Source organism: Schistocerca serialis, chromosome 4, assembly GCF_023864345.2.
Source record: "Schistocerca serialis cubense isolate TAMUIC-IGC-003099 chromosome 4, iqSchSeri2.2, whole genome shotgun sequence".
NCBI lineage: Eukaryota > Metazoa > Arthropoda > Insecta > Orthoptera > Acrididae > Schistocerca > Schistocerca serialis.
This window is the reverse complement of record NC_064641.1, coordinates 593658171-593680618: the sequence shown is the minus strand read 5'-3', so window position 1 is coordinate 593680618 and position 22448 is coordinate 593658171. Positions and strand designations below refer to the sequence as shown.

The 22448-nt window shown below is 43.2% G+C and overlaps 1 protein-coding gene across 1 annotated transcript in view; it reads right to left on the bottom strand.

The window, feature by feature from the left end:
- Positions 1-1549: 1549 nt before the first annotated feature.
- The window catches only part of LOC126475349 (echinoderm microtubule-associated protein-like CG42247), a 335583-nt gene continuing 314684 nt past the window's right edge, over positions 1550-22448 (bottom strand). Inside the window, exons 16-17 of the mRNA XM_050103159.1 lie at positions 9530-9644; positions 1550-1904 (exon numbers count right to left, since the gene is read on the bottom strand). Of these exons, the coding sequence (XP_049959116.1) occupies positions 1751-1904; positions 9530-9644 (269 nt within the window). The 3' untranslated portion in view covers positions 1550-1750. The remainder of the gene's footprint in view (positions 1905-9529; positions 9645-22448) is intronic.

Here is a 22448-nt window from a genome sequence, read left to right as displayed (position 1 = left end):
GAGGGACTGTTCTGTGGGAGCACTGTAACCAGCCACAATAAGATGACCTGTAGGTTTAAATTTGTGAAATAGGTAAAATGTAGGAATGTGGAGTGCTGCTGTCATGAGGAGGGAGGTTGCTCCATACAGGAAATTCCATTATTGTTATTCAACATTTTGTTTGCTTGAGAAATTCCATATTCGATCACATTAATGGATTTACTGCAATATTTCCAAGCTTTCTATTTTTAATGTTGAACTGGAATATCTAAAGTTGAATTAAATGTGAAAGGACGTTACATTTTTTGGATTGGTTGGCACAAGCATACCCCAGGAGCAGGATTTGAATGGATGAATGTGGGAAATGCAAAACTAACCTGAAAGGCCTGGTAGAACAGACTTTTTAACAGCCTTGGACTGAACTGAGGAAGTCCTTGTCCCTACATTTGTCACACTATTGTGCACTCAAGCCAACTGAACTGCAGACTTCATAGCTGTGTAACTGAATTTGGCACAGTGTTGCGCTCTGTAGAGTTCAAAAGGGTCCAAATTACCTGGAGAGGATGTCAAGAATTTGTCATAATTTCCTGTGAATGACATGACAAAAAAGAAATACAAGACATATTCAGTGATCCCTAAAGTCACAGCATTTCGCTTTGGGTTCAGCAGTCTAGTAGAGCTGCTGATAATAATTGCTAGAAATATACGAGAATTCTGTAGTGAAGAAAAAGCCTATATCAAGATTCCAGGAGGGACCAGTGTTCTCTCCTGCTTCCTCCCTGCCCCTCCCCCTCCCCCCTTCTGTGGACATCCATGTATGCTACCAAAACTGCATTTTCTTTGTATTTCCAAACAGTTTGTGCTATTTTGTAGACAAGAATTATGGAAAACAGTGGTTTTAAATTTCTTGCTAAGAAATTTTGGGATCACTCTCCAGCCCCTTTAAGACATGTCACAGCTCTGTAGTTTGCAATCTCATTCTGTTGACTCCTCATACCATCTCCTATGCAATCATGCTCATCTCATTTTCTTCTTTGGTCTTTCAGCTTGTTAGTATGATTTCTTCTCCATCCTCTTCTCTAAAGCTCTTACTTGTCATTTTAGTTCCCTGGTGTAATCTTCTATATTATTTGTCATTTTGGTACCTCTTATTGCATTTGTCTTCCTCCTTCCCTCTGTTTCTGTAAAACTCTTTAATTATCTGTCTCTTTGCTGTTTCCATTTGTCATCTTTCACATCCATCTAATAGTACCTCGTTATTGTCTCATTAGCTTTCTTCCTTTGTTTAGAGTTTTGTTTCTGTTCCTTATCTTTTTGGTATGTTTTGTCTCACTTCAGAGATTTTGGTCCTTTTGTTGTTACTTAAAGAATAATATGTACTTTTGTTTTGCTTGCAAATTGTGGAACTGTTTGACATAATTCATACAAGGAAACAAGCTTCTATTAATAAAGAACTGCAGATAAATGTAAACTGTTTTATTGATATCTATCTAACAAACTTTTATAAGAAATAAGGTTATTTAACTGTAACTTTTCATTGCCAACTGCTTTTAAATTACATTTTCAGTGTTCTATCTAATACAATAATATACCTCCTGAAATACAATTTTTTTCTAATTATTTACATTCATAACAGTAAATTGATGATTCATGATATACAAAGTATAAAATTTTTTATATAACATATATGTATCCAAATTTAGTGGTCAGTGTGCAGAAGCATTTTTTGCCCCTTCTTCATGGTAAATCTTGTTTACCAGACAATGTACTGCTAATCATCCACAACATCCCATAACATCAATGCAGCATCAGTACCTCCTACAGTAACAACGTTTTTGTCATTAAAGAGAAATCTTGCAACTGCTATCTGCATGCTGTATACCTTTTCCTCATTATATTCAGCTTTGGGACTAAGGCATGGATACCTGCAAAAGTAAAATATGTTTCATTATTTTTCTGTATAAAAGGAGAACATACATACAAACACACCAGGTGACTGAAACAAAATTTTGTGTAGTACCGGTAATACTAAATACTGAAATTTTCTTACTGATGAAATTAATAATATCGGATAACACTGAGCAAGATGCAGCAGTGGTTACAACACTGCACTTGCATTTGGGAGGATGGCGGTTCAAATCTCCAGCCAACCATCTGGATTCAGGTTTCCTGTGATTTTCCTGAATCATTGAAGGCAATTATTGGGGTCTGTTGCAAAATACATGACTGAATTCATATCCCAGTCTGAACAAGTGCCCATTATCTGACAACTTTGTTGTCAATGGAACATCAAATCCTTTTTTCGTATGCTGACCTAGAAACAGCATTTGGATACTTCCCTGGCCTTAACAAAATGATAATTATATATGTGAATGCAAAATATAGGGAAAGAACTATTTCTATGGAAATGATCAGAAAAAGATGTTAAGGTAAAGCAATGACAGTGGTGTTTTTCATCTAAAGGACAGTATCAATAGCACAGTTTTTCAAGAGGAATGTTGGAGTCTTTAGATGAAAGAACTATTTATAAAACTGATGTTATTTCTTCAGTCATTAAGCACAAAGTAGATAAAAATGTAAAAAAAATCAGGTAAATAAACAGAAATTAGTGCTAATCATTTATTAATCAGCATAAATGTGAGAGAGCAATGGAAACCAAATGTGGATGGGAAGCTACAGATAGTCACCAAATTAAATTGTGGTAGATCAGGATACCACAAAAGTGCATAGCACTGTCAAGGCTATTGTGACTACCATTTGGTTTAAGGTACTATGACACACAAACTGAAAATTCAGAACTGATATGTATTGTAATCAAAAATAGATTGATATACTCTCAAAACAAATCAGCAAAAGGTGAACACTGTTCAATCGAGAGTGTGAGGTATCTGCTATCAATGAGAGCCAAAAACTAGTAGGGATACCAGCATGGTAGTTTTCAACAAGAAGTCAGGCTGGTTTGAGAAGAGCAGAAAATCTGTGTTAAACATTACTAGAGGAAGAACAATAAGATTTTCTTAGTAACCCACTAATTAACTGTGGAGAAAAGTTAAGATGTTCCAAGAGGCCAAGGCATTAACTTCATTTGCAAAAGATTATATAAGAGTGCTATTTCTGGACTGAATATGTTGATGATCTTGTTAACTTTGAAGAACTGCTCAGTTTTCGTGAGTCTGTAATGGTGTTAACAAAAGCACGGAACATAAAAATAGTTGAACAGAAAGATTTCTAGGGAACTTGGAACAAAAGCTGCAATGCATTAGGCTAGAAATAATGTTCTTGGGCATGTCCACACTAATGCTTTCTCACAAATCGCTTAGAACACAGCAGATTTTGTGTAAATATTCTGCTGGAAGGTATTTGATCATCCATTCTACAGCTGGGCCTATTGACTTTGCTCCCATCAATTTCCATCTTTTCTTACACTTAAAAAATTTCTGTCTTGGTAAACATTTTGACAATGGAAAAAAGGTTTAGAAAACTGGTACATGCTGTTTTCTATCCTAGACCAACCTCTATGACATGAGAACACAGAAGTTAAACATGTAGTATCAGTATGAAAAGTGTATCAATTCTGCTGTGGATATGTTGAGCAGTAGCTCAATGACTGCTGTATCTGTCCAAATAAGGGCTTTCAGGTTACTATGTTTTCCTTCTGTGTGCACTAATGAGAAAACTTGCTTTCTGGATAAATCTAAAACATGTGTTACTTAGACAGGTGAAGAGTAAAAGCACTAGTAACATCATTTGAAGCCACCTAGTTGTGACAGGCTTAAGATGGGGACCTGAGTTATCATAAATTCTGTTTTATGAAGGACTTGGTGGAGTTGTAATAGACATTTAGAAGGTAGGTTGTCAGAATGTTCATTTGGACCACAAAAATATAACACATTTAGTCTATGTTGAGATTATTATTTTGGTATCACATAGACAAGCCAAACTGGGAAAAAGATGACAGAAACTTACAAAATAGTAGCAGTTAATGTTAGCCTAAAAGTGAAAATTTAAAAATAATTTTTTTCGTGGTATTAATATGATACTGGAAACTACTGGGTGGAATATAAATATTGTAAGACATAAAGCTAACCACTATTAGCATACACATGAATATGGCCAGGCACTAAATGAGCAACAGTCACAAGACTGATAAATCACACCCTAATTCTCTGTGAAAATCAAAGTTTTCAGCAGTAGGTCTATCCACATTATTTTCATCAGGGAAGCAACTGACTATCAAAGAAGTAACAATCACGCAGAAGTAAATACTGTAATAGTACCCATTGAAACCAAGGATTACATTAGCACCAATGATGAAATATCACTTGCAGCATCAATGTTTCACTCAGGACACACTCCTATTCAATATCTTGTTAACAAATGACTGATTCAACACACTGCTGAGAACACAATCCACATCTTTATCAAAGTTGTTAACACACATTCTAATTTCCACAGCTTCTCTCATGATCAAAAGACATTTTAATCCCACGTCTGTCTATGAATCATTACAATTTTACTTGATGTTGCTCCACAGGTATAAGGAATGCCAAATGTTGATCTTGTTCTGTTAACTGACTGGATTTTTGTAAGCATTTTCTAGACACAGCTGCCTTGATTTCATGTTCCTGATAGCTATCTTATCTGAATGCAGGGGTTAAATGGATTAATTTTGTGCTGACATAGTTCTTATCTGGTACACTTTTAACTCTGTATCAGATTATTCAACAAAGCTCTCTTTTGGGCAGAATGGTGGAAACTGTGCCCATTGAGACATTGTTCTGTATGGGTCAGTTGAAGTTACACCGAGTTGTTCATAGAACTGTCTAAAATGGCCAGCTTTCCTTCCTTCTGTTCCACAGTAAATTTTATGTTGGGATATGTGCTGTTCACATCATCAATGATTTGCTGCAATATTTCCTTTCCATGAGAACAAATAAAACGATGTTATCAACTTAAGAATGAAAACAGGTTGGGCAAACAGGGGCATTATTAAAAGTATGTTCTTTAAAATTCTCCAAAAATTAGCCATAGCTGGTGACAAGGCTGAATGCATGACAATTCTGACACTCACTTCATAATATTTATCACTATATGGAATGTAAGAGATGGTCAAAGAGTGCCAGAATAACCCGATGGTTTCTAAAGAGAACAGGTTGACAAGCAAACTATGTAACTTCAACAACTTTATAAACAGAGGCATCACATAGAGACTGACCATAATTTTGTCTGCATTGAGAATTCTTTGTTTCATTATGTCAACAAAGATCTGGGAGCTCATAATGTGGTTGTGGGAACACTGCTCCATGAAGCATCATTGCTGGCGGTCAACTAGACTCTGGGCCAATGGACTCTTTAACCAGCAGTCAGTCTGGTTACTTGATTGTGTTCACACATTTGTGTATGAATGCTCTTATCAGTAATAAATATTGTTACACAATGTGCGAAGGTAGTGGTTATTTGCCGTAATCACACCCCATACTCTGCAGATCTACACAGCAGCCAAAAATTGGTGACATGAATTCTGTTAAACATTTGGCTAGTCTTTATACTGTAGAGCCAGTTGCACCATTGAATGGTCTTAGTGGCATGCCTTCTTTGTGTATTTTAGGAACATATGATCGTAGTGGCCCCAAAGCCATTGGTCACAAACTCTTCCCATCTTCAGAAAGGGTTGATTTCTTAAAAGTAGCTCTCCTGTCATTTTACTTAGTGCTCATGTTGGATGACACATTAAAATTTTGTATGCATTATCCTCTGACAAAACAGAGAATTTATCATGATAATCTATGGCATTAATAATAACAACTGTATTTCCCTTATGGGACAGCAACACAATTAAATTCCTGTTATTCTTCAGAAGCCTGGGTCATTATATTTTCACTTTGCTAATATTAACCTTACGGAGTTTGGCAATTGGTAAAACACAGACAGCACAGTCTTATATTGTCTGCCATCTATTCCGAAGATGACACAGAGCTAGTTTCACACCAGATTATACTAATGATTGGAGTTGGAGCACAATTTAATCATTTATTGAGATCGAAAATAGCACCTTCATCAAGCTCCTTATCCAGTAAGTTCAAAATTACGCTTCATTGGCCAAATCATTTCCTTGTTATTTAGTAATAAGATTGAAGTTGTGAGTTTGCTTGATCATTTTATGGCTTAAACCAACATGCTGATGCAGGCTTATGGAATCGTTTAAAATCATTCCTGTCCCAGTCCCTTGGTGAGAACTGGTCATTTTTGGCCTCGACGTGGCTAGAGCTTCCCTTCCAGAGAGCCATCCGAGCTATCGCAGGCTCGACGCCGAGTGCTTTCAGATGAAAGTCCTCGAACTGCTCAAGGACGTGCCAAACCCTGCTGAGGTAGGGGCAGATGCCGCCCTAGCATTCTTTACCTGAAGAATACTCCAAGCAGCAGATGAAGCCACGCCGAGACATCGCCAAGGGCTACGAGACTTCTCGCGACAGCTACCGCGCCCTATTCTGGACACGATCACCGAGAAGAACCGACTGTTTCGTGAATGGCAGCACACTCACCAACCAGACATGAGGTGCCACTTAAACCACATTAGACGGGAAATTAAGGCAGCAGTTGAGCAACACCAGAACCAGGAATGGGCAGACCTTGTGTCTACCCTCAGTTCTGAGGATGGTAGTGCATAGAGGGTGGTAAAATCCTTCCTACGCCAACGCCAGCAAATACCGTGCTTACAGGTCGGGAACGACTTCGCCAGTGATCCGGACGCATTCACAGTGAACTTCATATAGGTGTCCGACATCATCAACGTTGATCACATATGGTGGGTCCACGAGCAACTACCAACCTTCCACGCCGCAAGGGAGGAAGGCGACGTTATCGAGCCAATAACGGAGGAAGAATTTGCTGTGCAGCTTCACTCGCTGAACGCCAAGAAGGCTGGAGGCAGCGATGGCGTCACAAACCTTCTGCTGAAGAACCTTCCACCTGGATTACACTGGCAACTTGCCAATATTTTTAACAAGATCCTCCGATCAGGTGTCTACCCCTCTGTGTGGAAACACGTGGAGGTTGTGGCCATTATGAAATCTGGCAAGGACCCACACCAGATATCCAGCTACTGACCCATCAGCCTGCTCCCATCCCTCTCGAAGGTTTTCCAGTGGCTGTACACGAGAAGACTGATGCGACACGTCACCCAGGGGGGCATCATTTCAGACGAGCAGTTCGGGTTTTGAGGAGAACATGCCATTTCCCACCAGCTCCTGCAGGTGGTAGAACCAGCGATGAAGGCACTGGAAATGAGGGAATACCTTGGGGCAGTGTTCCTCAATGTCTCCCAAGTGTTTGACTCGGTGTGGCATGGTGGTCTCGAGTTCAAACTTTTTGAACATGGGATACTGACGTCCCACATGTTGCTACTTTGTTCGTACCTGTCTAAACAAGCCTTCTTCATGAGGACCACGATGGTACATCCACAGACCGGCAGATATGTGCAGGAGTGCTGCTGGGGTTGGTCCTCGTCCCCTTGCTGTATCCCTGTACACTGCCGATGCCCTGAAAGTGGCAAGAGTTGAACTGCCACTGTACACGGATGATATGGCCTTGTTCACTTGCAGTATGAATGCCCAAGTACTGAGAAACCACCTCCAATGCGGGTGCAACGCCTTGGGCTTGTGGGCAACGAAATGGCAGCTGAAATTCAACTCCATGAAGAGTCAGGCAGTTGTCTTCACCCAAAGACTTCTGCCAGCAGGGCTTACGCCAGTCAAAATCCTGGGAGACAGTGAAATACCTAGGGGTCACCCTAGACCGTAGGCTCATCTGAAGCATCACATCCATGATGTGCAAGGGAGAGCAATAGGACATATTCACACCCTGTATCTGCTGCTAAACCCACAGTCATCACTGCCACCGCAACACTGCATCGTGCTATACCTAACATTGGTCTGCCCACTGTTAGAGTATGCGGCTGTGATCTGGGGGAAAACTGCAGATGCTCACATTGTGACTCTGCAGCGGATATAGAACAGCACCCTGAAGACTGCTATGCATCCTCCGTGGTGCTTCTCGACACACCAGCTCCACGAGGACACCGGGATTGTGCCTCCCCGAGACAGATTTTGCACCATTGCCAACCACGTGTTGACCTGTCCTGCTAAGGGATTACTTTTCACTAATCCCCCATCAGAGTGTTTCTTTCTCTTTTTCAGGCTCCACCAGCAAGGACAAATCAACAAGAGTGGTAAGATATATTCTCTCCCCCACAGGAACCACAGGAATGACAAATTTTGTCCAAACTGCACCATCCCGAGCCAAGGATAGGCTTGTCTTTTCAGCATCAGCATTCCTTGGTGAGAGAACAGTCAACAGAAAACAATGAAAGTTAAGCGAAGTGCAGGCATTATGTCTCATTCATATCTTGTGTGTCACATCCTGTCCTTCATAACTGCAAGGGTTATCTTCTGTATAATCTTCTCCACTGCAGGAGATCTTACTTGATGTTTAATGACTGTGAACTTGGGCACAACGTCTTTATCGAAAGAGCACTGCAGGAGTGCTAGATTACATAGCAGCTATAATTTCATGCAGGACTGCTCCAGTTAGTGAACATGACACTATGTCCTTACCATAAAAGGCAGAAGTGCTGTGTCATTGATAGATACATAAACAAAAATTACAGAGCTTTGCTATCTGTCTGAATGAACTTCCTTTTTCAAGCTTGTAGGAAAAACATGCGCACAAACACACACACACACACACACACACACACACACACACACACACACACACACACACACACTCTCTCTCTCTCTCTCTCTCTCTCTCTCTCTCCCTCTCTCCCATGCACATGACTGTCTCCCTAGCTAACAAAGCTCTGTACCTTTTGTTTGTGTACCTATAGACAATGCAGCACTTCTGCCTTTCACTGAGTCATCTCCTTTATTCCTAAATAATTCGTATTTGTCAACCCGACTTTCTGTACATTATCCTTACCATAAAAGAAACTAATATAGCCATAAAGTACTTCACAATGGATTTGTTGTACAAAATGTTCTTAGTGCAGTTGTTGCATTAAATATCTATGAAAATCCAAGCTTTTGACAATGTCTATCATTGCCTTTGTCATGAAAGCAACTGCATGTCAAACTATCACACATGTATATAATGTAGTAGTGACCTCTGCAACCAGACATTGCATTGGCACTAACAATGAAATGTCACCTGCAGTGTCTTTGTTTACATCATGATGTGATGCAAATAATGAAAATAATTTGGTCACTGGTGAAAGGGTACACGAAACTGCACCAGATTCAGCTTCTCTGTAATCCCTTCTATATATATATATATATATATATATATATATATATTTTTTTTTTTTTTTTTTTTTTTTTGCATTTGGTTCAGGTATGATAAAAAATTTCATATGGGGTACAGTTTCATTCAAGTAAACAAGCTTTTCTACACAAAAAGGAGATGAATAAAGTACCATGTGTCTGCATTATAACACATTTAGTTTCTGATTATTTTTACTAGTGTTTTGCTTTACAAGTGGAAGATCACTTACCTGAAAAGCCGTAGGTAACCATCTGAGTCACCACACACTAAAAGGTCATGTGCTGATGATCTGTTTGCTGTCATAATCATGGATGTCATAGGATAATACCTGTTGTTCCATATTCCTGTGGAGAAAGTAATTTTTATAGCATATGGAATTTTTTGTGTGGCTAGCATACCATACCACACAGAAGATTGCACATCAAGCATTTATTCTCACAAGCATTACACATTATATTCACCACATAAGGAAATCTAGAATACTATGAACCCAATGAAGTTTCAAATGAGAGTGTACTGAAATGCTTAGGTAGTTATAGTCAACAAAGCAGTGCACAAGGATACGAGTAGTCATGGAGTGTAATACTGTCTTGAAGGAAACTGTTTTTCAATAAATCTGTTCAACAGAAATCCCTGATTCAAATCAAATGCCTTCAGAATCGACATCACAAGCAAATGATTTAGGTAATTAATTTTCGAAATGGCACTTGCCAATATTAATTGCTTTAACAAGTTGTTGTGTGTAATACACTCCTGGAAATGGAAAAAAGAACACATTGACACCGGTGTGTCAGACCCACCATACTTGCTCCGGACACTGCGAGAGGGCTGTACAAGCAATGATCACACGCACGGCACAGCGGACACACCAGGAACCGCGGTGTTGGCCGTCGAATGGCGCTAGCTGCGCAGCATTTGTGCACCGCCGCCGTCAGTGTCAGCCAGTTTGCCGTGGCATACGGAGCTCCATCGCAGTCTTTAACACTGGTAGCATGCCGCGACAGCATGGACGTGAACCGTATGTGCAGTTGACGGACTTTGAGCGAGGGCGTATAGTGGGCATGCGGGAGGCCGGGTGGAAGTACCGCCGAATTGCTCAACACGTGGGGCGTGAGGTCTCCACAGTACATCGATGTTGTCGCCAGTGGTCGGCGGAAGGTGCACGTGCCCGTCGACCTGGGACCAGACCGCAGCGATGCACGGATGCACGCCAAGACCGTAGGATCCTACGCAGTGCCGTAGGGGACCGCACCGCCACTTCCCAGCAAATTAGGGACACTGTTGCTCCTGGGGTATCGGCGAGGACCATTCGCAACCGTCTCCATGAAGCTGGGCTACGGTCCCGCACACCGTTAGGCCGTCTTCCGCTCACGCCCCAACATCGTGCAGCCCGCCTCCAGTGGTGTCGCGACAGGCGTGAATGGAGGGACGAATGGAGACGTGTCGTCTTCAGCGATGAGAGTCGCTTCTGCCTTGGTGCCAATGATGGTCATATGCGTGTTTGGCGCCGTGCAGGTGAGCGCCACAATCAGGACTGCATACGACCGAGGCACACAGGGCCAATACCCGGCATCATGATGTGGGGAGCGATCTCCTACACTGGCCGTACACCACTGGTGATCGTCGAGGGGACACTGAATAGTGCACGGTACATCCAAACCGTCATCGAACCCATCGTTCTACCATTCCTAGACCGGCAAGGGAACTTGCTGTTCCAACAGGACAATGCACGTCCGCATGTATCCCGTGCCACCCAACGTGCTCTAGAAGGTGTAAGTCAACTACCCTGGCCAGCAAGATCTCCGGATCTGTCCCCCATTGAGCATGTTTGGGACTGGATGAAGCGTCGTCTCACGCGGTCTGCACGTCCAGCACGAACGCTGGTCCAACTGAGGCGCCAGGTGGAAATGGCATGGCAAGCCGTTCCACAGGACTACATCCAGCATCTCTACGATCGTCTCCATGGGAGAATAGCAGCCTGCATTGCTGCGAAAGGTGGATATACACTGTACTAGTGGCGACATTGTGCATGCTCTGTTGCCTGTGTCTATGTGCCTGTGGTTCTGTCAGTGTGATCATGTGATGTATCTGACCCCAGGAATGTGTCAATAAAGTTTCCCCTTCCTGGGACAATGAATTCACGGTGTTCTTATTTCAATTTCCAGGAGTGTATATCAGTCTGATATTGTGGTAAACAAAGGTTTCTAGATTTGGTTTCATTATTTATAAGTAACTTAAATACATTGACTACTTGCATTTTATTGAAATTAATCTGCTGTCCATACTTCATTTGTAGTTATAATTATGAGGTCTAATTGACAAAATGAATTGCATTCCAGTCCAGTCAACGTAAAGTAAGTTTTTTGAATTGTTCTTTTCCATTCAGCCAGATGGCATCATGCGACATTTTGGCAATTCTGATGGCTAACTGTCTTTCACTGGGGACTGTCTTTATGTTACCTCTCTCCTGCTGTCAGCAATGGGCCAGCAGTACCTGGACACAGCTCTACTGATGATGTGGTAAGGTAGTGTGTGGTCAGTACATGAGCAATGGTCTTCAATGTTTGTGTTGTCACCATTGGGCTTGGGATGCTAAGGAGTAGTGTCAGCTCTTCAGTTGCCATGATGTGAGTGCATCTTCCCACAGACTGCCATTGTATTAGAGCACACTCTAGCTGGGTCTCAAGTCTTACTTAGTTGGAAAGCATAGTCTTCAATTACTAGTTCACCTTGTAGCTGGATGTCTGCAGACTCTTAAGGTGCAATCTCAGAATGTGGTGGCCTTTTCTAACAACCTGCTGCAAAGTAAGTAAGGCTTGAGACCCACCCTAGAGCATGCTTAAAACACCAACAGTTTATGGGAAAATCTGCTAGTATGACAGCAACTGAGAATGGAGAATAGATCACACATCTGCATCAGCAGTGTCCTGAGCCCAGTGGTGGTGGGATTGTGACTGAGGACTGCAGCTCATAGCAGAAAACAGTATGGAGAGTTTATATTGTCACCCAGTGGCAGACAGTCAGTCATTAGGACTACCTGCAGATGGTAACAAATGAGTTGGCCAAAATATCATGCCATCTAAACAGCAACACCCAGCTGAATTCCCTCAAAGAGTTCAAAATTAACTTATTGATAAAAAGAAATATTCAATATGAGTCACAGGAAACATCTGACAAATGCTGTAAACAACATATAACTTGATATCTGTAGCAATTGTTTCAAATGGTCTAAGCTACAGATCAGTCTGTCACCACAACCAGGCTTTTTTCAAAATTTCACATTCATTGGCTTTGCCAACTCACACCCAAACAGTCAACTTTCAACCTAACATAGATCTCAGCAAAGATACGGATCAGTCTGTAACCACAACCAGGTTTTTCGTTTTCAAACTCATTATATTAACCAACTAACAACAAAATTGTGAATATATGCCCCAAAAAGTGACATCACAGCAACCATTAACATTACACCAGTGGTCAAAGCCACTGTGACAGGTAATGAGTTAAAATACCAGCTAAAGGCTTGTATTTGCAATGAGAACAGGCAGACATACTTTTACACTACTTAAACATGTTTTCCAACATCCAGTTCATGAATCTGCCAGAAAGAAACATTTCCTAACATTTTGACATGGTGAATGAGGAAATCAAGGTCACAAGGTGGTTTTAGAATCATGGATCACCAGTAGTGAAGGAAAGTTAGGAAGTATATGAAGATACTTCTGCTTAACAAAAATGATAAGAAACTACCAAACCAGCTAAACACAAACATTCAGTTCTGTCAAGAAAAGTGACCATCTCCATGCCAACCAGCATGGATTCACATCAGTCATGTGGAATCCAACTCGTGCTTTTCTCACATGATTCCTAGAAAACTATGGACCAAGGATGCTAGGATGATGCAGCATTTTTGGAATTATGGAAATTAGATGACCAGAATCAGAAAATACAGAAATGAGGTATTCTAGTATGTTTACAATATTAATGAGTCACAGTTGGAATCAGTCAATTTGTACAAATACCTGAGTGCTTCAATTTGTGCAGCTATAAAATGGAATGATTATCTAGGCTCAGTCATAGGTAAAGTAGGTGGCAGACTTCAGTTCATTGGAAGGGTGGTAAGACAATGCAGTCACCATTTTGTGCAGTGTAAACTTAAAATCTTTGTAGTTTTGTCACAATGCCTGAAAAATTGCATACAATTTATGCTTTTTACATAAATACCAGACACTCTGTAACAAATGCTTGACATACCCAATACACTACAAAAAGTGATCAAAGAATGAAAAATAAATAGATAAATATGTTGCAGCAAATATGGAGGATCACACATCAATGGTAGAACACACAGCATTTGAGTCAATAAGCAGACTCGTAAGATATAGGTTACTTATTGAAATTTTGCTGGAGAATTATGGAACATATTTTGTGTTTCATTTGATCCTTTTGAATGGTGGAAAACTTGTCTGTATGACAACATAGAGTTTTAAGCATCAGCTGTCGAAACTCAGCTTGCTCTGTTCATTCACAAGATCCTTAAAGTAAGGCTCCTCAGCTGACTGGTACCATGGACAGTCATAAAGCTTTCATTATGCAAAAATCAGGCTGTGACCTTGACTGATTCATTGATTGATTGATGGGGAGGGGGGGGGGGGGGCGAGGGTTATGGGATTAAACAGCGAGATTATCAGCCCTGCAATTCAAAAGTCATGTGTGAAAAATAGAGATGTCCAGGAAAAGTGAATGGATCAAGTCAGAGGGCTCAAACTATAAAACAAGGAAGCTAAAAGCAGACTCAGCAGAAGGCATAAAAGGATAGATAAAATCTAAAAACTGGAAAAATAGAGGCATAAAACAGTGGTCTTTGCACGGGGGAGTGGTCATGGGTCCCACACCCACAAAACATGAGGGGAGGTCCCAACTGCAAACACCCTGCACCTGCTCCAGGAGAAAAGGAAAACCTTGTAACTGAAAACAAAAACCACTTTCACAAAGGAAACTGAGGACCAGTTCTGCCATCTGTGAATCATTTGCTGACGTTAAAGTCAAGGAATTTGGAAGATCATACTATGTGCAAATGGCCAAAAGGAGGGGACATTCCACCAATATATGGGATACTGTCAGTCTGGCTCCACAACTACATTATGGGGGTGGCTCATTATACAAGAGAAAAAGGGGTGAGCCTAGATGACCAAGGCATAGATAGCATAAGACAGTGGACTCCTTCTGGGAGGAGGGGAGGGAAGAATGTCAAACTGCAGTAGTCTCCTTGATTGTGTGGAGTTTATTACTGACATCAGTAGTGCACCAGATGTCATTTCACTTTTGGACAAAAAGAAATTTGATGTGAATCCGCATATCTGCATTTGGGATCGTGAAAGGGAGTGGGAAGAAAGTATCTGCTTCTCTAGCCAAATGCTCAGCCAGTTCATTCCCTGACTTGGGACTCAGACAAAGACAACTGAGCAGGCAGCATGACCAAGGACAGAAAGAAGGTCGTGGATAGCAGAGACCAATGGCAGCCAGTAACATCAGTCTATAGCCTGCTCACTTCTCATTGAGTTGGTACCTATTAAAACACTGTGGAGGGAGGCCTGTGTAACAAAATGGGGGGCCCTGTTAATAGGTTGCAGCTCTGCTGTGAACACACTACATGATCCTGGCAGTGAATGGTGTTCCATGCCAGTAGGAGATGTAAAAGCATATCCTATCTTATCTATCATTTTAGAACCATCAGTGTAGAAGATGGTAGCACCCTGGAACTCCTGAAGGATGGAATGTAAAAGACACCACTAAATCATAAGGATGAAATAGACCTTAAGATCCTGGAGCAGGTCAGTCCTAATCCACGGTCGAGGCACCATCCAAGAGGAGTGTGGGACGAAATACAAGGGGCACTTTCTAGTGTCTGGAGATGGAGATCCTGACAGAGAGAAGTGAGATGCATTACAACCAGCCGGAGGGAAACATCCCTCATTTGCATAGAGGAGGGGGTACACAGGATGGTCAGGGAATTGTCGAATGGCAATTGTGTAAGAAACCAGGAGCTGGCTCCATCATATTTGTAGAGGGGGAATCCCCACTTCTGTGAGGAGGCTGTTGATGGGACTAGTGGGAAAGGTAGTGATAGCCAGACACACCCCATAATGATGAACAGGTTTAAGCAGTTTCAGAGTACTGTGCATGTGTGTGTTGGGGCTTACGGATGCTCAACGTTGAGGTCATCAGTGCCCTGACACACATTAAAAAAAATGAATGTGGACAATTTTAGTAAAATTTAAGCATACAGGCAAAGAAATTAGGAAAAGATGAAAACTGCTGTATATGAAAATAAAACGTAAGGAAAACGAGAGAGGAGTGTCAAGGATGCCACAGGAAATTGTCACTGGCTGGACACTTGCCTAAAATATGGGTGAGCCAGTCACACTGTGAACAAATTAAGACCCTCTCCCTAAAATCTTGGTGAAAACATTGGACAAGTCACAAAACTTTAAAACTTTAACCACATTCATTTGAGTATTTCCTAAAAAAGATGGCAGATCCACCGGCAAGTCAGCTGTGGCCCGCTGCTCAGAAAATAAAATGCAATCCAATAAAATGTAGTGCACATTGACCTGGACACCACAAGTACCCCACATTGGAGGGTCCTCTCACCAGAGCAGGAAGCCATGCAGCATAGGACTGTGGCCCATCCGAAGCTGAGTGAGGAGAACCTCATCCCGTATATGTGGCTGGAAGGAAGTACACCACACACACATTGTGGGCTTGACTAAACGGAGGTTATTGTCAGTCATTTACAGCCACCTATCCTCCCACCAATACGTGACTCGTGAGCTCAATAGTGAGGTGTGTGTGTACAGAGGGATGGCACAGCGAAATGCTTGCAGATCGAGACACGCCTCCTTGGCTACGAGATTTGCCGTTTTGTTCCCAGCAATGCTGATGTGGCCTGGAACCCAGCAGAAAGCCAACTCCTCACCCAGTCATCATAGTTGGAGAGCATCCTGGATGGTCTGGACTATTTTATCTGCTGGATACAAATGTTGCAGTGAGTGAAGGGCACTTAGTGAATTGGAACAGACAAGAAATTTAGGATGGTAAGAGTGTCTCATCTGCTCCAGTGCCCACAAGATTGCAGACAATTCTGCATCAAAGACAGTAAACAATTGAGGCAGTCAGACTTTGAGGACACAAACTGGAAAAACAACAGAGCAACTAACGAACTCCCCCTGTTTTGACCCATCCGTAAAAACAGCTACATAGTGGTGTGCTCAGATAAAATGGCAGAAAATGTTGCATTAAAAATGGAAGCAGGTGTGCAATCTCTCTTGTACCATACCAAATCTAAAATCACTCTGGGCCTTTGCAGTAACCAGGGTGGCAGGCAGTTAAAACCCTGGATTTGGGGCCATATGGGCTCCACACTGAGAGACTCCAGCACATGTTGCACACTGATCCCAAATGGCATCACGGCTCGGGTATGGTGGGAAAAGTGGGAAAAAAGATGGTCCAGAGGCAGATGAGCAACAATATGGCGAGCTTGCGAGGTTGGAGCTGCAAGAAACTTACACACCTGGTGCATCAGGAGGAGCTGCCACCGGATGGTGAGTGGTGGTTCCCCAACCTCAGCACAGAGACTGGGAATGGGACTGGTCTGATAAGCACCCATGACTGGTTGAATCCCCGCATGGTGGACAGCATCAAGGATCCACAATTTAGAGGGCCTCACTGACCGATACACCATGCACCCATAGTCCAGCCACGAGTGCACAAAAGCCCTATAAAATTGGAGGAGATGCACCCTGTCCGCTCCCCAAGACCTGTAGCTGAGGCACTTGAGGATGTTCAGTGACTTCAGGATTCTGGCTTTAAAGTCTCGCAGTTGTGGCAACCATGACAATCTGGAGTAAAAAATGAGGCCCAGAAACTGCACTGGGTCTCTAAAATGTAGGATAGTGTCCCCCCATATGCAAGGCAGGCAAATTAAAAGGAAGACAAGAATGATTAAAATGAACACACACACACACTTATTGGCAGAAAAATGAAAACCCATTTTTGCAGCCCACTCCTCTAACTGTCACACTGTAAGTTGCAACTGATGGCTCACCATTGCAACACTGGAAGAGGAACAGAAAACAGCAAATTCGTCCACAAATAAGGAGCACCATACTGGACTCCTTACCATAGATGTTATACTGGTGATGGCTATGGCAAAAGAGGGTAACACTTAAAACACTGCCTGGGGACACCATTCTCCCACTCAAATCAATCAGACAGTATGTGATCAACTTGGGTCCGAAAAAACCACTGAGACAGGAAAGACTGAATGAAAATGGGGAGGTGGCCATGAAAGCCCCATTGATGCAGTTGTACGAGAATACAGTGCCTCCAAGTAGTATTGTGTGCCTTATTGATATCAAAGAGTATGCCAATACAATGATGCTGATGGAGGAAAGCCTGCAGAATAGCCACTTTGAAGAGGGTCAGATTATCGACCGTGGACTGAAATTTTCAGAATCCACACTGAGAACAGGTAAGCAGTTACCAGGTCTCTAAAAGCCAGACCAGACGATGGTTAACCATCTGTTCCAGGGTATTTCCTATTCAGCTTATCAAGGTGATACTAAACCTGACAACCATAATCTAGTCTGGATGAAACCAGAGCATGGTAAAGATGAAGAAGAGCAGCATGATCTGCACCCCAAGATGTGGGGACCAGGAGATGGAGAGCATTAAGCTTCAGCTTTAAGTAGTCCTCAGTTGCTGAATATGGGGCAGCCATGTCAGCTTTTTATCAAAAAGGAGGTCCAAGAAACAGAATTGCACTACAAAATTTAGGTGGTGGTCACCTAAATAAAGTTCTGGATCTGGGTGTACTGTAGGTCTACAGCAAAAATGCATAAACCACATTTTTGAGGGAGAAAACTGGACGCCACAGGAAATGGCCACACAGATACCGTCAGATGGCACCTTGGAGCTGGCTTTCAGCAGACACTACTGAGGGGGCGCGGCACCAGATGCAGAAATCATCAACTTACAATGCCGGGGTAACCAGAGACTTGGTGGAAGGTACAGGCCCATTAATCGATGAGAAAGAGTGTTACACTTAACATGCAACCCTGTGGAATACCATTTTCCTGGGTCCAAGGGGTGCTCAATGAGGTACCAACATGAACACAAAAGAGTTGATGGGACAAAAATCATGGATAAAAACTGGAAGGGGGCCACAAAAGCTCCAGTCATGGAGAGCAACTAAAATGTGAAGGTGCCAAGCCAGTTGGTAAAAGCCTGTTGGATTGCTGTTTCTAATATGAGTAAATGGTCAGTTGTAGATCGTCTTTCCTGGAAGCCACACTGACATGGAGACAAAAGGCCCCAACATAATCAGAAGGTAACCATCCTCTCATGCAATTTACAAAGTATGTTGGTCAGGCTAATCGGTCAGTAGCTGTTGCAAGACGTTGGGTTCTTCCCAGGCTGTCTCACCACTGCAAGGGGAAGGCATCTGTGAGCCAAATACAGTTGAAGACCCTGAGTAGATGTTGCCTCTGGGTAATGTCCAAGTGTTGGATTATCTGGTTGTGGATGGAATCTGGGCCTGGGGATGTGTCTGTCAAGAGGTAAGAGTCAGCGCAAATTCCCATTCAGTGAATGATTCATTATAGGCTTCAGCTTGGTGGGAGTTGAAACAGAGAGGGGTTTCTTCAACTCATCGTTTCTGTCAGAAGAAGGTAGCAGGATATGAAGAAGATACTGATGCTGTCACAAAGTGTGTCGCAAGCTGTTCTGCAAGTACCAATGGACCAGTACACAGAGCACACTATAGGATAAGACTTTGGACAGTTGATTGTCACTGGCAGCCCAGAAGGCTACAGAGCTTGGTACAAACCTGCAATGCAGAGGCATATGTCCCCAGGGAGGAAACATATGGCTCCCAGCATTCCTTTTTACCCTGCTTAACAAAGTTGTGGGCCTTAGCACAAACACGCTTAAAAGCAACAAGGTTGATCTTTGGAGGGTATTGTTTAAATCAATGCAGCACCTGTATGTGGTCCTGTACAGTGACTGTGACATCCTTGGTCAATGATGAGGATGACCTGTGGATAGGGGGAAAGCAGTACAAATGGCCTGAAAGATAGTGTCAGAGCCGTCTTGCACAACTGTATCAATGCAGTCTGAGAGCAAGATACTGAAGTGAACAGCAGACATATATATAGGTCTACTGGCTCTGTGGAATGCCCAACATGGGCTCTGCCAGTTGGCAGAAGGGGAATGATAAAAATCACCATAAAGTGGTCACTGTCACAGAGATTACATTGGTCAACCAATGTAGGGAAGCCACGAGAGCAGGGGAGGAGATCATGAGATCGATAGCAGAAAAGGTGCAATGAGTGGCACTGAAGTTGGTAGGATTTGTCATTGAGGAGGAAGTCTGTACTAAGTGATCAATTAGAAGACCCCTACCCATTGAAGTTGCAGTCCCCCACAGGGGGTAGTGGGCATTGAAGTTCTCGAGGGGGAGATTGGGAGTGGGAGGTGCTGTATTAATGTAGGCAGTTCAATATAAGGAAGTTGCCTACTGCCTACCTGGAAGGAGGTAGACATTACAAATGATGATTGCTGGGGTTGTTCACACTTGTACTGCTATTGCTTCCAGGTTGGTATGAAGGGGGATCCAGTCACTAATGACATTGGTGCGAACCAAAGTGCAGACACCTCCAGATGCTATGCTGGGGCCAGCTTGGTTCCGACAGAATGCCTGACAACACAAAATGTTGGAAAGTGGTCATCGCAGAATTGTGTTTCTTGAAAAGCAAGACAGAATGCAGAATAAGAGGAAATAAGGTACTGCACTTTTAGTAGGTGGTGATAATATCCGTTGCATTTCCACTGGCTTAGCATGTGATGAGAGTCCAGGTTAGACATAAAGAAGCCAAGGGGAAGTCATGTCACTCACTCAGTGGTCGTCACGGATGGGGATGGTGTGACATCCATAAATAACAGGTCAGGCTTAGGTTGTGAGGGGGGAGATGCCTGCTTCGTGAGCACCAGGGAGGCCCTGTCCTGGGCTTGTGTTTCTTCTTCTTCTTCTCATTCACAGGATGAGGAGAGCAGGGCACAGAGGATGAGCAGGCTCCTGCAAGATCCAGGACCAAAAGAGAGTGAGTGTCCTTGGGGCCCACAGACATGTGTCTTGCAGTCAAGCTGTGGTAGCAGGCTTCCAGCCTGAGACACACTGAGGGAGGGAACCCAAGGGGGAGCCCAATAATTGGTGTATGCTGAAGAAGGGGGGGCACTTTTTTGGCTGGGGAGGGGAGTAGCACCTGGAGGGGAGGGCATGGGAACTGGAGGTGGGACAGGGAAGGTGGGGGGCGGGGGGATGGGGCTGTGGTAAGGAAGAGGGAGGAGGGGGAAAGATGTAACAGAAGCAAAAGTTGAAGAAAGTGACACTGGATGGAGTCGGTCACATTTATGGCAAGTCTCAGTGTAAGATAGGTAGTCCAGGGACTTTTACTCTTGGATCTTCATTCCTCCCTTGTAATTTGGGCAATCTGGCAAACATGGAAAGTGGTAGTCATGACAATTTAGACAGACAAGTGGCAGAAAACAGGAGCTTTATACATGGAGTGGGTGTCCACAGTCACCACATGAAGGGTCTGCCATACAGTGGGAATACACATGCCCAAAACCCAAGCACCTCAAGGATGGCCGGACATATATCTTCCCATTACATCAGTCACACATGACCTTGACCTTCTCTGGGAGGGTATCTCTCTCAAAAGCCAGAATGAAGGTGCTGGTTATGCTGCAGTTCTCTTTATGATCCTTCTGCATGCATTGAACAAAGGGAATGCTGCATCACTCCAGATTAACCTTGGGTTCCTCATCTGTTTGCAGGGTGAGGTCCTGATGAAAAATCTCTCCCTGGACCATATTCAGTGATTGGTGAGGGGTAATGGACACTGGGGCATTGCCAAGACAGTCACAAGCATGAAGAGCTGCAGAGTGGGCCCCAGAATAAGCTTTGATCAACAGGGAGCCTGACTGCATCTTACTGAGAGACTATGGCAGTGAATGTGTTCCCATCCTTCCTAGTACAGACCAACTAGCAGGGAAAGTTTCACCCCAAGATTGTGAGCCTGGCCCTCCTCCCAGGGTGTAGCCAGGGAAGGGAAGGCTGGAGGGTCATATAAAGCAGTGTTCAATTAACATTTACCACTCAGAGAGATGGCCATTTGAGAACAGCAAAGTTCTTTCAGCTTGATATGCTGAATGTGCCAAGCATCTGCCCTGATACCACTCACTCCAGTCAGGCACTCTCCCTATATGTGCCGCCCAACCACAGCAAGGGCTGCTTGGCATGGCATCCATTGAGGTGAGTTCTGATGCTCCAGTGTGACAAGCAACCATTCCTCAGCATACATGGGGAGGTAACAGCTCAGTTATCAGTTGTGTGATCTCTGTGTTGTCAAAGGTTCAGCCAAATGACTACATAACAGCACTACCACATGGACTGGCTACATGTGCTGGTGACCTAGTGGGGTGGAGGGGGGCAACAGAGGGGAAGGAAGAGGGGGGGGGGGAGAGGAATCCACACTGTAGACATGGAAGTCGATGTCAGAGCCAAGTGGGGACCAAAACACTGAAAAATATTAAAGAGAAGAGGCAAGAGGAACAACATTGCAAGGAATACAGGGAACAAGGGGGGTAGCCAGGTCAACATAAATCAGAACATGGAGAGGGGAGTGAGGGGGCAGCAGAGGCAGAGAAGGAACAAGGATATGGAGGAAGGAGCACAGTGAAGGAAGTGCAACCAGGGAAGGAAGAATGGGCTGCAGTAGCTTGGGGCTTGGGGCCCTCGTGTGCATCAAGCATGAACTCACGAAAGAACTGTGAGCCCCATTGGGGAGGGGGAACGGTTGTGACCATGACCTCAAAACTTGGTGATGATGACATTAGTCCTCCTCTACATATTCACTCTTCACTCTGACACATTTCTCCCATCAATGGATGTCTAGGTAGAAGTCTGCATTTTGGATGTTCAGGAAATAAAAATCACTTTGTCATCATACTGGAGATGCCTGCCATACAATGTTTTTTTCACCTAAGGAAAGGAAAAGAAGTCACTGGATCCTATGCATGAAAAT